At 34.3% G+C, this 13,130-nt stretch overlaps 1 protein-coding gene across 1 annotated transcript in view; it reads right to left on the reverse strand.

Moving 5' to 3' along the window:
- Window positions 1-13,130, reverse strand: part of Dpr1 (defective proboscis extension response 1) — a 291,260-nt gene that overhangs the window by 28,894 nt on the left and 249,236 nt on the right. The window contains exon 4 of the mRNA XM_072013999.1: window positions 9,872-9,969. Coding sequence (XP_071870100.1) covers window positions 9,872-9,969 — 98 coding nt within the window. The remainder of the gene's footprint in view (window positions 1-9,871; window positions 9,970-13,130) is intronic.

The following is a 13,130-nucleotide window of genomic DNA, read 5'->3' on the forward strand; positions in this document are numbered from 1 at the left end:
AATCGGCCTGAATTTATGCGAGAAGGACGAGTTATTGAAATTTTCTGATAATGTCATGTCGAACAGCGCAATAAAATTCAAGATTTCATTACGAAAAATATAGATTGGAAGGAGAGGGAATAGACACTTCTTGTAAGAGATTCAATTACAGATTATTAAATTACTAAATTAAGATGTAGAATAATTTTTCTTTTTATTGCAAGCAGAATAATAATAGAGGCAGATCATTTATCAATGAATTGAACCATAAGATTAAGCATTTAGAATTTAGATACTTACGAGGGAAGTTTGGTAAACTGGAAAATTTGGAATTTTGCATAAATGTAGTTCGCGTGATGCTAATAACAACGTAATGCGATATGAAAAGTAAAGATTTCTTTGCGATGGTATTTTCACTCTTAGGACCGCTTTTCAGCTGCAAAAAGGAATTGTTCCGCTATTAGCGTTACATAAACTACACTTGTGCGAAGTTACGAATATTTTTGAATTTTCGAGCTGCCAAACTTCCTCTGTTAGAATAACTCGATATCAAAATTTCCAACACACTAGAAAAATGAAACTTTCCGTTTTTAAGTTCAAATTTTATTTTTTTCATTTCCACTCGTTGATAAAAGGGTCAGTGCCCTTTCCAGTAACGTTGCTGTCTATTGTTCTAATATTAATTAAATGAAATTTAATATGTTAATTTTCCATTACTGATTTTCCAGCTTCTAAATTCTACCCCCACATCATGTTTCATTTCCATAATTAGTTATAGTTTAATCACATATTAACATATTGCAAACCGCATTAAATGTAATATAATATAAAATAAATTATAATACAGAATAACCAGACGCGGAACAAAAGTTCGTTTAGTTATTAAAAGTTTTTCAGAAAATACTATTCGAGTAACAAGTCTCGAATAGTACCTTTAATGAGTAGAATATTGACAGCAAAGAGTAACATAATGTAGATAGCTACAAGTTTGTAAATTTGGAGCAAGATTTTTATATTTGTTACATGACGTTCAAACATTACAATTCAGTTAAGGTAATAATCAACAAAATCTACAGAAACAAAAATTACGTATAAAAGTCAAAGTGACATGGAAAATGATCTTGTAGAGTACCAGCATTTTGCAGTACCGTGTCAAAAATTCTAGAACAGCGATATTTTCAACTTTAAACTCTACTCAAAATTGTCAAAATTCTCGTCCTCCTTATCGCTTGTTCCAATAATTTTCCTCTTCATTATCTCTCCGTTAACACCATTGGTTCTTCTTTTCCGCGTAACGGACAGTACAGTTTCAATTCTGAGGCACTATCTAAAGTTACGTTACTAGTTTCCATAAATGCAAGAGCTTCAGCATGTTTCAGGCATCGGAATGCATCGTGGTAGACACTGGATACTCGCAAGTTCCATACATACGCAACGTATCGAATTACCAAGTATTTTCGAGGCTTTCGAGAAATACCTTCGACTGTGCTGTGTTCGATTACCATAGAAATACGCGCTGGAAAATCGTATCCAACGTCAGTGTGCATTCTTTACAAACGCACCTGAATCGCGCATAATATCCGCTGAATATATTTACATTTATTATTCCATTTGTTTCTGCTTCTTGCTACTACCTTTGATGGACAGGATCGCAAAGGTAGACAAACAAAATCTTCATTTCAGTTCGGTAGAACAAGCGTTTAGTCCTCGTTTCTATGATAAGATGTTTGTCCTTTTTTTTAATTTTTTCGTCGATCTATCCGAAAAGTAGTAAATAAAATTATATTTCTAAAAGTATCTTTTTTAAACGATTTTTTAGTGAAAAGTAATAAATAAGGTTATTGTTCAATAAGTATTCCTTTTTTAACGATCGTTTTGATTTGTAGAAATGTGCATGAACCTGCATGATAAGTAACAATATAATTTAAGACATATCTCTTCTATTTCTTGAAATAACTCGCTGTTTATCCTGTACTACATACAGTCGATCATACACTTCAATTGTATAAAAATGATGACTTTCCATACGATTTTGAATTTTTGGAAATAACAGATGATTACCAACATCCTTGTTTGAGATTATTCTTGAAAACAATTCGTTTCTCAGACTACTGTCGAATAATATTTCAACAAATTTGTTTGAGAAATCGAAAATAAGTCATGAAATTCAGAACTATTTAGAAATATATTTTCTGAAAATAAAAGAAGATTGTTTGTGCTACATTTATTTATTTATACATGCAATAGAGTAAAAGAGTTGTGTCTATACATTGAACAGAAAAAGAAGAAAATAAGACAGTCATCGAGGTGCAGACCATAAGCTATGGATTGCAAAAACTAACTCTTGGATTTTTCGCCTCTCTGTTTGTTTGTCTGTTTATACTCGCATCACGTAAAAACTACTGAACGGATTTTGATGGGCTTTTTCCTGTTATATCTACAGCTTACAGCGCAGGAAAGAAAATAGGCTATGTTTCATTTCGATCCCTTTTGTGCAAGCTGCAAAATAGCCTGGAATCACTGGATGTTGTACGCGCTCCCATGTTTCGTAGAGACAAGCAACGATGGTTATTGTTTACATCATGTTTCTTCTGAAATCGAATATTTTTGTAATTTAACATTTTTTACTACGAAGAGTAACCTCTAAAACTGTTGTTATAAAAATATGCAAGTATCTCATTCATAAAAATTCATCTACTTAAAAATTGTTTTTGTTTGCAAATCGTAATTGTTTTCTCCTTAAAAATTATGTAAAAAAGAATACTAGTAGTCCACGCGAACGAAGTGAAAGCTAGTAATTTAAAAACTCTATTACATCTCAATAACCTAGGAACTTGGAGTAAAATCTTCGATCAATATCGTTTGATAAATATCATTTAATTAATATCATTAATATGAAAGTGGAAATAGCTCGAAAAACTTAAAATCTTTCCACAGATATAAAACTCGAGATTATAGGTTTCTTTAGTTAAAGAAATTTTCATAGAGATCGCGATACTAGTTCACGCGTCAAAGACCAAATCAAGTTCAAGATCATCCTCGACAGCTTTAATCACATGTGTGAAGTAAGTAAGGGGATGCTCACGGAATCAGCTCTAACGTCGCCGGAAGTGGCTTGCAAGAGCGAAGAGGAGGGCGGTAAGGCACAAGGAAGTGGTTGTAGCTGATAGCAGGGAACGCTATGCCAATATGCGGCCCATCCGAGGGGTTAAAGGTTACCAGCCGGATATCTGAGTGACTTGCAAGGTTGCAGCCTTCGCGATCGCTGCTAATCTCGTTACCCTTCAGGCGGTTCACGTCCTCACCTCCGCCCTCGTTTTCCACTCACTCATCGGGTAGCTAGCTCGTCAAGCTGCTGCCTCGATAATTTTCCTTCGGCTCGATTGGCTGCTCAATCGATGATAAACTTGCTCGATCTTAAATTTCGTGTCCGTCTTTGCTTTCTAATAGCTTCGTCAGGATGACTTGATAAGAACTTTGAAACGACTCCGTGGCTGTGATTGCCTCGATATTTTCTTCTTTCTGTGGCTTTACGATCTATAAGCGAGTATGATTTCCTTTATAGAAAAATTTGGCAAACTTTATTTACTGTGACGATTATAAAACGCTTATGGTGTAACTATCTTGCAAGGATTACTGGATTCAAAGGAGAAAAATCTCACTGAACTAAATTAATAAAAACACGAGATCCTATCGTTCATAAAAACCTGCTTTGTAAACACCGCTTGTGTCGGGTGAACACATTGCACAGATTTTCCATTGCGATGCATTATACTTTTAGATCAAACGATTATCAACTATTTGTCCGGAAAAACTTTTCCGATTGAACACTTTTTTTTTTACCAAGTATGGTAAAGTACGAAGCAAAAATATCTGACAATCGTCTCGTTTTTTATAGGAATTTTATTAATAAACGTCAATGAAAAGCTTCGACGACACAAAATACCTTTCTAATCAACCTTCATGAAAGTTTCACAGAACACTGCAGTCCGAATACCAAAAAAACGAGCAAAAGAAACTGCAATCGAGGGAACGTATCGTGGCAGCCTTCAATCACGGATCCATCAGCTATTCATGGTGAACTGCTCTCGGTCGATCATCGCTTAAAAACAAACAAATCTTACGGTTTATCTTGAAACCGTGCACAATAGGTCAAATGAGAACTATAAAATAGAATGGCATAAAGACGTAATAGAAGAAGAAAAAGAATAATTTCTTGTGACCTTTTTTTCTGATCTCAACAGTCTACACTACATCATTCTAAAATGCTTGTAGTCTAATTAATCTGTCAAATACAGCTGATCGTATGGGACCACGAGGTCGCAGTAATGTCAAAGAGCTCGTCAAACCTCCCTGGCAACGTCCAATCAATGGCGTCGAGACGCTTGCAAGACCACAGAGGAAAATGTCCAAAGAAAACATGTCACGAAATGTCCCTTCCTATATACGCCTTTATCGTGCAACTTTTTTGACCATGTTCGTGCCTTTTTTTGTTAAATAAGCAGAAGATACGAATAACGAAAATCGAAAAGAATGAGCGTAATTGACGGAATTGTATTCGTTATTTGGTCTTCGCAGAAAGTAAAATTTTTTGTACGGTTTGCTTATGTTTGGTATACATAGTGGTTATACAGAAAGTATTTGTATATGTGTACATTCTTTGTTTATTTTATGAAGCGTTCTTTTATCAGATTTCACATTTTATTTTTATAGCAGTAAACTTTCGTAGTACTAGTGAAATGAAAGTACTAGCAAATGATAGCATATATGATATCATATTGTTTATGTAATAGTAATAGCTGCAGCAATGAGGAAATAACATTTGTTAATTTAAGAAAACTTTAAAATTTCTAATTCGAAGTTTTTAGGTTGTCATTTCATATTAATTGCTTTCTATTAAAATGTTTCAAATAAACAATGCTTTGCAAACTTTCTGACCAAATTGGTTGGTGTACGAATACTTTGCATAGCTAAAGCATACTATTATGCGTCTACGCTTAATTTTATGCGACAAACTTAATTTAAGCACCAACCGTGCCTCGTGCAGCTTAACTTTAAGTAACCCGATGAGAACTGGTGTATTATACATGGTGAAGCTATCGGTACAGTCAGCTACAGTGTAAATTTGCAGAAAGTAAAAAATAAATATAACTATTTCGAATCTATAACGATACCAAAATTATAAGCAATTCTTATAAAATTCTCTTAAAATTATTCTTATAATTCGTTATAAAAATGTAGGCCATTCAAATAATTCATATTTTGATGTTGAACTTCAAGACTGACGAATTCTATTGAAATGCAGATAAAAAGTATATAGATTAAGATATTATTTCAAAATATTTCATTAAAGTAATTGAAATAAAAAATGATTTGAAGGTCTTTCACTGAAATGGTGGAAAACAAAGATTGGAATCATTTGACGTAAATTTTACGGAAGTACACTTTTATGTTTCAAAACTATGTTTTATGATTTCATTAATGGCTTTATATTTCCTGAAGAATTTTCCATTAACTAAGTGGTTATTACTATAACTGCCTTTTGACCATTATCTCGTTCTCTTTTCAGCAAAATTGCAATTTTGAAAGTAGCTTTTTATTTATTGGCTATTTCTGTTTTTACTGAAGATATTTTCGTATTTTTTACGATAAAGTCAACCTTTTTTCTAATTAGGTTTTAAATTTTACGCGAGTTATTTATTAAAGTTAGTAAAATAAATAGAATAAAATACACGGTTATATTATAATTTTTTACAATTTTTAAATTTTTGAAGCGATTAGTCAACAACTTATGCAAAATTATAGTTTTTTCGTTCACTATATATACATAAAAATTTGTTTCCGAATATTACATATAAGGTGTCATCAGAGAAAAATATTGCTTTTGTTCATTTGCAACGCATTAACATCGACGAATAAAAGTACTGTGTAATTTAAATTAGTTTAATGTATTCTATAACTCGGAGATTTATAGCGATAATATCTTCTTAATCAATGTCAGTAAAGTCTAGCACAGATATTGCGTTAAAATCGATGCCCTAATCTTCGCTGAGATTCACAACGAATCATGTGGAATCCGGTTTCCCGGAAGGCTAAATCCCATTAGTCCCGTAGTCTAATTTCCATGTGGTTCCCGACGTTAATTCCAATTTGCATAGCCGTTTACGCAAAAGACGCATGACGTAAAGTGTATTAAAATCGATCGGAGAAAAAATATCAGCTAAATTGGTACTAAGCTGCATGTAGAATATTAAACGATATATTACACAAATATTTTTCTGTATGTAATTATTTCACATTAATAAATGTGATTAGCAAAAAATGGAAACAAAGTTCTGACGTATTTTTCCACGCTGAATTCCAATTTGTAATCTGATCTTCTTCGTTACCCATAGCTTTCTCGATTTTATGTGATTCTACTGTTTCCTTAATAATTCCGACACATTTGCATCTCCATTACTTAATATCGAAAATAAATATTAGGTTGTCCGAAAAGTTTATTTCGTTTTATAAGGAAATAATAGACGCACAATGTTTTTTGTTTTATATTAGTTTATTGAATTATGCACGAACATAATAATAGAAATATAATAATCGAAATGGATCATACCTGATTCAATAAAATAATATAAAATAGAAATTGTTCTTCATCTATTATCACCTTATGAAACGAAAGAATACTTTTCGGACAACCTAATACATAGTATTTTTTTTTTTTTTTCACATAATAGTATCTACTAAACTCTAGATTCTACACAGTAGGAGTATCAAGATCATTCCTACGCGTTTCCCCGACATTTTCACCGAGGAATGGAGCAACAACATTTTTCTTCCACCTAACTCGTTTCCGGCAAAGTTTCAGGCGTTAACATTTCGCGTATTCGTACTTGTGCACGTAGTTAAACACTTGCTTATCGTCGACGTTCAACTAGCACGCAGTAAAATGTATACACGAGACGATATGAATGCAGTTTGTACCGTGTGTTGTCCCGAGACTCGAGAGGTACACGTTAACAGGACACACAAACGTGTTGGCGCGCAACTGGCAAAAGCGACCAAGACAGTTTCATAGTTCTACGATCAGTTGGTTCAATTAATAATATGTTATTAACTATTGTCAAAGGGCACATTTGCGAAAGTTAATGGATCTGCCTAGAATTTTGCGCTGAAACGGCAAATGACAGGCTTTCCGATATGTTTGCAACTTTGCTCCAGCAACGGTTCCTTTCCTGTTAACAAATTCGTAGGACTTTAGCGCGATTTCCAAATATTATCCGATAATCCGTACGTGATGCGTACTGTACGATGAAATTTAAGTGGGTGGAAATTTTGGAAAGAATTTCTGCTTGTGAGAAGATTTTCGATTAATTTACAAAGAAGTATTCGAGCATAGCCTATCAAGTATTTTCCAATCAAGCGTATTCATAGCAGGCTCTATGCGTCTCGTTTGCATAGTATCAAATTTTTATAGCCATGTGAAAATATTAGGTTGTCCAAAAAGTTTCTTTCGTTTTATAAGGAAATAACAGACGCACAATGTTTTTTGTTTTATATTAGTTTATTGAATTATTCACGAACATAATAATAGAAACAGAACATAATAATAGAAACAAACGAAACCTAATACTAGCAAGTAATATGAAATTTAATATCGGAACCAATTAAGCGGAAACATGTAAATGCTATCGTAAATACAATGATACATAAATATTTATGTTATGGATTATATTATGAATAGCATTTATTTATTTTGAGGTAGATTAATGGTATGGAACCGATTGCAAAAACGACCGGAACTAAAAAATAGTCGCGTCACAACGCTTCTCCTATGTTACGATCAACAATTAAATCGAAACCAAGTACCAATGATAATATCGGTAATCGGTAATCGGTAATCATCAAACACAGCGTCATAGGACGTGGGCTGACGAAAATCGAAACTGATCCCGTTCGGGCATATCGCATAATCAAACCACGGCCAATTGTTCGCCATTCCGTAATAATCGGCATATTCATCGAAATAACAATCTCGCATTGGCGGAAAGTATTCGTGGAAACTCGAGCTTGTTTGCCACATTTTCGACAGGAATCCGTGGACGTTCCGAGCGTTCAACGATGAAACGAGGCGACACCAATTCGAGTGATGGAAGCGCGACGTGCAACAGCCGACGAGCTGATCACGTTTATCGATCGTTGATATCGATCGATCAGCCGTCGTCTCGAATTTCGCGGACTGTTTATAATTAAAAGGTTTCCCCCTATTGGAACAACGCGAAATTAACGAGCTGTCGGGTTAATTAACTTGCAGTACGTTCTACCGATGATTATTGGATCCATAACCATCCGAGAACTTCGCTACGTTCGAATTTTCTGCCCGCATTTTTCATCCATTTTTTCAACTTTTGTGAAATGCTGACCATGTTTCGTAATTCTGTATCTACGGTTTTGCTTTCTGTACTTAGTGAATTCCTTCGCCGTGTTATTGGAACGTAGACGAGAATTTTGATAGAATTTCGAAGGATTTTTTAATAATAAATTTTCAACCCTTTCATTTCTCGCCTTGCACAACATGAAAGGCTGTTATATCTTTCTTCTGGCAATTTTTGTCCCTTACAGTTTTCTAGATAGCTTATTTAACCATCTTCTCGTAAAACGTTTCATTTTCGGTATTCCTCGATTTTTCTAGATAGTGCGAACGACCCACCTGAAGCTACCAAAAAATTTGAAACTCTCGTAACTAGACGAAATTGAACTTTCCTTCCTTCGTTTCCCGCTGCCTGCGTTCCTTCTTACGCGGCTCATAAATGAGACGTTCAAATTTCAGAAGATCGCTTCGGAAAATGGTCCGCCGGCCTTTATAGGCTACTAAAAACCTTGAGAAGCAGTAAAAAGGTTGTCGAAGAACAGCGTCTCTTCATTCTATGGATTCTTCAGGAATCGTATGGGCATTTTCGATGGATGCTTGAAACGCGATAGAAAGAACCATGAAAATCCTGCTTATAATATAGTTATCATGGACTTTCTGCAGCACATTTTCTTTGAAATTCCTCGAACTTCATGGATACTACGTGTTCCGTATCGTAAAAATATAACGACACTCAACACGCTTATTCTGGCTAAGCTCCGAAATATTTATTATATATAAAGTTTATGTATATATACACAACTTAGAATAAAAAATAATAAAATTCAAATATGTATAACACATGTATGTTTTTGTTTTATAACATATCATATGTGGCGGCACTCGACGACGGAACTTGCCGACAGCTTCACGACATAAGCATAAGGCCGACATGCCTAATGTGCCATCGATATCCCTACGGTCCTTCCGCCGAATATTCGGAAGAACGCGTACGGGACAACGGTTCGGACGTCTAACTAACGCATGCATAGTGGGATATAGAGCAACAACAAAAGAAAAGAATCTTTCCAAAGATTCATTCGGTTTTGAACAGCGAAGTGCAAGGGGTCAAATATAACAGCGAAGCAAACATAGTCGAAAAGCGAGGATTGTTGATTGTTGGTTGTTGATTGTTAAATAAATTATATTGTTGAACATCGAGAGTATTTCTTGGGCACCTTACATCTAATACCATCTCACATATAACAATATTCCCAAAATTACTATTTACAATACTACTATTTACTAGTTCTGCTCAAAAGTTTTATTCAACAGGTTCTTTTGCATTCGGAATGAAATAAATATATTAAAACGATAACTTTACATACGATGATAACTGTAGAATCATAGGTGAGCTTTGTTAGAATGTTAGACGGTACAATTGTAATCGATATTGAAATGCAGACATCGATCCATATATGATCACGTCAGTGAATAAAATTCACGGTATTAAGAGAATATGCTAAGCAATTTATATACGAGACTCACCATTAATAACGTGCACGTTGACGCTGGCCCTCTCTGCCACAGTGGGCACGCAACTGTAGTTTCCAGAGTCGCTTGGTTTTGCATGGGTGATCCTCAATCTGCAATAGAATGAAAAACTAACATTCGTCTCAAGCAAAATATTGCTCTTTATTATTCATTAAGCGCAACTTGTAACCTTATTAGTCTTATCTGACGTTTACGATTACGAATTAATACATTGTAACGAATATATGTATCCTGTAAAATTATTTGCTAGAAATTGCTTCCTTTTCCTTATTGTAGTATATTTATTGTGTACAGCTCGATACGTACTTTTATTGCGTGTGAGTAAAATAAATGTTTGAAAAAAGTTTCTGTAATAATATAATTAGATGATATAATTAGATGATATGATCACAAAAATCTGATAGCGCGGGAATGAAACGTGGAATCTGAAAGATAAGGTAAGATAGAAAGATAAGATAAGATAAGAAAGATAAGATAAGGTAAAAAGAATGCTTAATCGAAAATTAAGGGTATGTACAAACAGCATTTGTAGCCACCGTAATTGTAAAAATAACACAAAATATCCTGCAATCTTCTCAAACCACTCGTATCTACTCCCAAATCAAGCAAACGATCAATCGCGTAATTTGACTGTCATTCGCGTCCGATGTAATTATCGTTCCAATACACAAAAACATGTCAGACGCATAAATTTGACCGAGCAATTGCATATGAATGATAGAAATGGCTTTAATTTCGTGAGTGGTCATCGATACGCGGTTCCGGCGCTGGGTTATATGTATATGAAATAATTGATGACGAAATTAACAATGAAGCATCGATGATCTAGCGGCTATTAATCGACGATAAATAGCGCTTGCGGTACGATTAATCCTCCTACCTGTGTCCACTTCCTACCTCTCTAGTATGAAAAATACATGCGTTTCATGATTCAATTTCACGGGCCATTCATCAACTGAAAATTTAATTACTTCATAGTAATTCATTGCTATACGAACTACCGTAATTACTGTTAAAATTCACTGAGTATTTTTCCATCAAGTCAGAAATAAATCGTGAATCAAATACAAGTACTTCCTGCTTCTAAATGATAAACTTCGGTTGGCTAGGTGCTTATGACTTGTGAACGATAGTACATTTGATTAAATCGAGCAACGTATTTCCGCCGCTGGTAGTCATTAGATTGTATACGACTGTTTTTTTTTAAATATAATCTCTCATGGAGGTTTACTTGCAATTTTTTTACTTCACATTTATAATTATCGCTGTGAGAGACCTGGTGGTGTGAGTGTTTCTCTATAAAAAGAATTAACATGTATCGAAGAGAAATTAAATACCGTGGAGCATTCTTCTGTTCTCTTGGAAGAGAAACAAACATAGATGAAAGTCGTTTTTGTTTTGTACAATGGTGAATGTAATAATATTATTGAAAGTAATAAACACAGCGATATACAGAATCAGATATCCAAGTTTAAAAATGGGTTTTCATTACATTCAATCCACTTTTTTAAAATAATAGAAAGGAAATCAATTAACAAGGAAACATATTTCTGACGACAAACATTTTATCTAATTTTTAGTAAAATACAGTGTGTAACAATTAATAAATATGAATCGGTGAACACTGACTAAAAAATGTATATCCATGTATAGTCAATGTATATTGAAAATCGTTTTATGGTATACAGAAAAGATAACAAGCAAACTCTATTTGCTTCGATATTTCACAATTTTTATTCAAAGAGTTGAAATTGTTTTAATGGAATATCGAGAATCAAAGCAATTTGGAAATTAAGTATAATCGGACGGAATTTGCTTGTCTCGAAACCATAACCAGCTAACTTGAACCATTTGCCCTCGAATACTGTTAGTAGCATACAGAAGATTTTTTGACTTTTGAATTCTTAAGATCTTTCTATGTTTAGGCTTTTGGCCAAATACATGTTTATATTTATAAATCGCGGACTTTATGCACTTCAGAACAGCGTTCGAATGCTTTCGTTTCGTTATTCGTACTTGGGTGTGATAAATGTTGTGTAATTTGTTTACACGGTGAATTTTTCTTTAATTTTACGTACATTTAGTGACTATATATATGATAGTATGGACACAATTTGTTTCAACAAATCGCAATCTATCGTACAATTTTTACACGATGAATTATTTTCTACCACGGCATTCGGATATTTTCGTCATTTGCTGTACACATTAAACTAAATTACATTTTGCGGTGGCACATAGCATGAGCAGGCAACAAGGTAAGTGAAAATCATTATACAACGGTTGTCAGAAACAGCGGAGCGTCATAGACAAGTTCGTCGTAAAATAAATCCAACAATCGTGTTCACCTAAGCGTAGTATCCCAATGGCAGCGTTGTACATCATTCTTTTCAGGCTCGTAATAATAATAGCCCTAAACACTTCCCTGACGCAACATAATGCCTTGGTGCGCATTGACGTTAAGGGAGCAGTATGTCGGTTCTAAGTAAAATAAATAGTCCCTTTGGGAAGAATATAGTTCAGTCGTGGAAAGCATTTTCGTATTTTCGTATCTCCTTCTAACTAATACGATTCAGAAATTGTGGATCAGCCGCGAAATTTGAAGTGTTAACAACGTTTATTGCATTAGATTGTTTAAAAGATTCGGCGCGTTTTTGTTATAAATTTCTATCAAACAACGAAACGTTCGAACAAATATTGTTCTTTGTTGGGTACCAAAGAGAATTAAAAAGTGACAAATGAAAAGAGAATTCAAAATACCAAATTCGTTAATAAAAACAGCTTTATTTCTTTCTTTCACAGACTTGAAACGCCCGAATGTAATTCGAGTAGCCTTTCGAACAACAGCAAATAATTCCATGTTAAATGCGCAGTGCGGTAGTCAGATTATAGGACGATGGAACTTGTGAAGAAATTTCGGCAACTTGCTTCCAATAGATTATCGATTAATCATTTACTTGCTGCATTTTACTACTCAGTTTCATCGTGTAGTATAGTAACGTATCGCACCCTTGAGGCTAATAACGGCCGTTTAAGAGTTGCCTAACAGCGTCCCAGTTGTAGTTGCTGTAACCGAAGAGGCCTTAAGAAATAATTATTTTAATGCTTCAGGGACCAAACTGTATCTAGTCTTGATAAACTCCCTCGAGTAATGCAGAAGAATTACACGGCAAGATACGTATTAATGCCGGACTTCTGTTTCTGTTCGCGTTTGTGTTTTATGGACAATAACGTTATTCGCTTCTTGTCATTG

Source organism: Bombus fervidus, chromosome 12, assembly GCF_041682495.2.
Source record: "Bombus fervidus isolate BK054 chromosome 12, iyBomFerv1, whole genome shotgun sequence".
Lineage (NCBI taxonomy): Eukaryota > Metazoa > Arthropoda > Insecta > Hymenoptera > Apidae > Bombus > Bombus fervidus.